Below are 4001 nucleotides of genomic sequence, written 5' to 3' on the forward strand. Positions count from 1 at the left end.
CTCAAAAAAATAAGGTCTCAACTATTTAATATAGTAGTGAATTTTTTGAAGTCTCAAGAACCAATTATAATTATGACCTCAAGAAAAATTTCGCCTAGGGACTTCTGAGCAAACTCACAAATATACAATTGAAGAATCTGAAGAATAAATAACTCTGAATTTCCTTTTCTTTTCATTTTCCAAATCTAAACACTATAATAACTTGATACAGGCATGGAATTTGCACGAGTACAATGATTTTTTGCCATTTTTCTGGTACCTAACCTACCAAAAAAAAGTAATGTATAAAGAACTCACTCTGTTGATTCTAGTCAATGTAAAAATGAGTTAGCAGCAGCAGTCAGTCCACATCCACACAAGAAGAACAGTCAATGTCTTGAAGAGTGATTCTCCCCATGTACAAATCATGTACATGATCAGTACAGAGAGGGAGGCACTTCCTATTCAAGCTTTCATGAATTGTACCCATCCCTTGCACCCATTTTTCATTCTCCAATGGGTTCAAATTCAAACTGTTTTGCAGCAAATGGACCCGATAAAAGACTCTAGTTGAGTTGTCACAGAAATGGGCAATACAATGGGATGGAGGCTCATCATAAGCCAACCTTACTATAGCCAAAGATAAAGCCCCGTCTACAGGTTTTGGATCTGAAAGATTTTTATCTCCCATCATCTTAATTTCTCTTTCTGTTGGAAAATGCACTTCATCATTTCCATTCATATCATACACTTTTAAATCTTTGCTGAAATGCTTTATTGCTTCGCGCTTAGTGGATTCATGCTTCTCTGCTAAAGTCAAGATACAAGAGAACCTCAAATGATAACTCACAATAGTCTTCACCATCTTGAAGTTGTGACAACAGCAGAAGAAATCTAGCCACCTTCGTGCTACGCCAGCATACCATTTGATAATATCAGAATCCTCAAGAGCAGCAAGGAATTCAATTGGCCTTGGACGACCCATATGATTTGTAAACCCAAACAGCTTAACAGCTTTTCTAATTAGTATCACTGGTGCATCAACTTTCATACAGAGCCTCGTCAAATCATCAACTGTTCCTTTTGCATATCTTTGTTCCTCCTCTTCTTTTTCCCTTATTTCTTCTTCCTCAATTGCTTTCCTAGCCTTTACAGGATTCAAATGCTTATTTACCTGCTCTTGGAACTCATCATAAGCATCAACAAGCTCAGGTGGTAATTGATTTCTAATGTGCCTCAAGGATAGGAAGTCTCCAGCTGTTAGACTTCGATGCCATTCTTGACACTCATCCACATTCCCCAAGAACTCTAGCACTACTTCATCTGCCCAAGATTTAACAATTTCCCGGACCTCATTTTCAATACTAAATTCAAATTTAAACCCATCACTTCGCTTCATCTTCTTATAAACATGATTAAATATCCTCAACCCCAATTTCCTTCTGTTCCTTTCTCTGGCATTTTTCAACTCTAGAGCTCTGACTTCCTTCTGTCTAAGGTACTTCTTCCTTGCCCTCATTGCTTTCTGTGACATAGGCGGGTTCAGAACCGAAGGCGCAACAGCCTGTAATTCCATCCCAAGAAATTCAATCTTCTCAGACACCGCGCTATGGATTGCAGTATTCACTTTATCAACACATAAACACAAATCAACTTCCAAACTTGCCACAACTCCCCTCATCAACTCCATCGCCAAAATCTTCGACGACCCCGACGTGGCAACAAGTATCTCATCCAAGTACCTCACTGCATACACCTTAACTGGGTTGTAAAACACACCAGATTCCAAACCTGAATCATTCAGCTTTGGATTCAATTCACGACTCTCTCGATTTTCCCTAAGCCTTATCTCCTGAATCTCTTTATCAAACCCATCAAAGTATATATTCATCAAAATTGAGCACAACCCACATTCCTGAGGAAGCCCTCTTCCAAGACTATTCCCACCAAATTCAATCACCAAAGCCTTATGTTCAAACAACCTCTTTATCAAATCAATCAAATCACCATCTTTAACTTTCCCTTCAATTAAACAACACAACTTCTCCACATGGAAATGCTCAAATTTCTGAGGCTTGAACCTCACAGTAAACCACCAACTAGGGTTTTCAACAGAGTTTTTCAGGTACCTTATCGCAGTGTGCCTCCCCATCCCAACACGACCACCGTAGCAAAACGTCGCGAACCGCTCGTCGTACACCGCTTCCAGCACCATCCTCACCGCTTCAATCACCACCTTGAGCTTCAAATTGGGCAGAACCAACGGCGAAGCGTGTATCCGGCCTGAGGGCGGCGTGAGCGGCACGCAGCACGCTCCAACGTCAAACCGATTCTCGCGGAGCTCGCGGCCCACGGATTCGATGGTGAAACGCTCGGGGAGAAACGGGGTTCGCGGCGGGGCGGCGAGGTTGTAGCAGGCGGTGAAGAGGACGGAGGGTGAAGCGACGACGTTTTTGACGAGGTCGGTGAAGTTGCCATGAGAGTAGTTAGTGAGAACGAGGGTCTTGAGCTGCGTTTTGGTGAGGGGCTGTATGGGTTGCAGTGCTAGTGTTGAGTGAGAGTGAGAGTGAGAGTGAGAGAGTGGGAGTATGTTTGAGTTTGAAGTGAAGATGGTTCTTCTGATGCGCAGTAATGCAAGCATGGAATTGGAATTGAATCAAGAGGGAGTTTTCTTCACCCTTTTGTAGAGTTTATTTTCTTCTGAGAATGCCACACTCCCATCATCTCTCTCACAACAAGTCCCTAGCAGATTCAGGCGCATCTCAATCTATTATTCGAATTTATTAATATTAATATTATTAGGGTTAAGTATTTTTTTTTTTGGTTAATAGTCAAATTAGTCCCTGAGTTTGTAAGCGATTTTAATTTTAGTCTCTTTAAGGAAAATGACATTTAGTAGCGGTCAAAAACCGCCAAGATTGTAAAAATGTCTCTCACTAAACGTCATTTTTTCTTAGAGGGACTAAAATCAAATTCGCTTACAAATTCGGGAACTAATTTTACCATTAACCGTTTTTTTAATGAGTTTTATTTTTAACATGGCTGGAAATATTATTAAGAAACGAGCATTGAAGCCAATAAGTCGACCTGAAGTAAAGCTAAAAGACCCAGAGGCCCCTCCTCCACCCAAACAACATCATTGAGTGAGGAGGCATGCTAGGCCATAAAATGAGCACAAACATTGCCCTCTCTTCGAGTAAAAGAAAGATCAAAATGATAAAAAAAAACAAAGGTTAATGCAATCCTGAAGAATCATAGCCAAATAAGAATCACCCTCTAGCCAAATAACTGCTTCTTGTGCCTTTCTTGGCCTTTTTGAAGGTGAGGAAATGATGGCAAAGGATAGAAGTGGAGAGATTGTTCCTTACCATCCTCCATTCAATTTGGGTCTTGAAGAGGGTTCCACACCTGTGTGTCGTTGGAGGGATGGTAGCTTCGAAATTGATTTACCTATGATGCAGTTGAAGGACTTGTTCAATGTCAATCATTTTATTGATAGTCAGGCCAATCCTCATATTGCACCATTATTGAGATTGAAAGGATTTGTATGAGCTTATGAAGGCAATTTTGCCGCCAAGGTATGTTCCTGGACTTGGACTTCTAATAAAAGCAAAATAAGACATACATATGAATGTGTTTTTTTGTTGTTATTGCATATATAAAGCTGTGTAAATGAATTTCACTTCTACATTTACCATTATTCCAAAGCTTCATTCCCCTGAGTTGATGTGAAAACTGAAAATGGTTACTCATTGTTAAACTGACTGGCTACACAGTTAGCTCTTTTTTCATTTCTATATATCTGCCTTTGCTTTTGGATTTGTTGTGCTTCACTGATGAATGAGATTTGGGGTGTGTTTTTGGATGTTATATTATGAGAGTCTATAAATATCATGAACTATGTCTTCATTATGTTGTTCCCTTGTTTGGTTGTCTGCATTTTAGCTAAGTCTGTTGTGTGCCAACTTGTCGGACCCGATGTTGTAACATCTTGCCTATGACATCTGTCCCTGAGTATCTGC

The 4001-nt window shown here is 40.2% G+C and overlaps 1 protein-coding gene across 1 annotated transcript; it reads right to left on the bottom strand.

Annotated features, from left to right (window-relative positions):
* LOC130720821 (nuclear intron maturase 3, mitochondrial) lies at positions 1 to 2736 on the bottom strand. Its single transcript, XM_057571521.1, has one exon. It carries the CDS (start codon positions 2618 to 2620, stop codon positions 341 to 343), a length of 2280 nt encoding a protein of 759 aa, XP_057427504.1. The 5' UTR covers positions 2621 to 2736; the 3' UTR covers positions 1 to 340.
* Between the last annotated feature and the right edge of the window lie 1265 nt (positions 2737 to 4001).

Source organism: Lotus japonicus, chromosome 5, assembly GCF_012489685.1.
Source record: "Lotus japonicus ecotype B-129 chromosome 5, LjGifu_v1.2".
NCBI lineage: Eukaryota > Viridiplantae > Streptophyta > Magnoliopsida > Fabales > Fabaceae > Lotus > Lotus japonicus.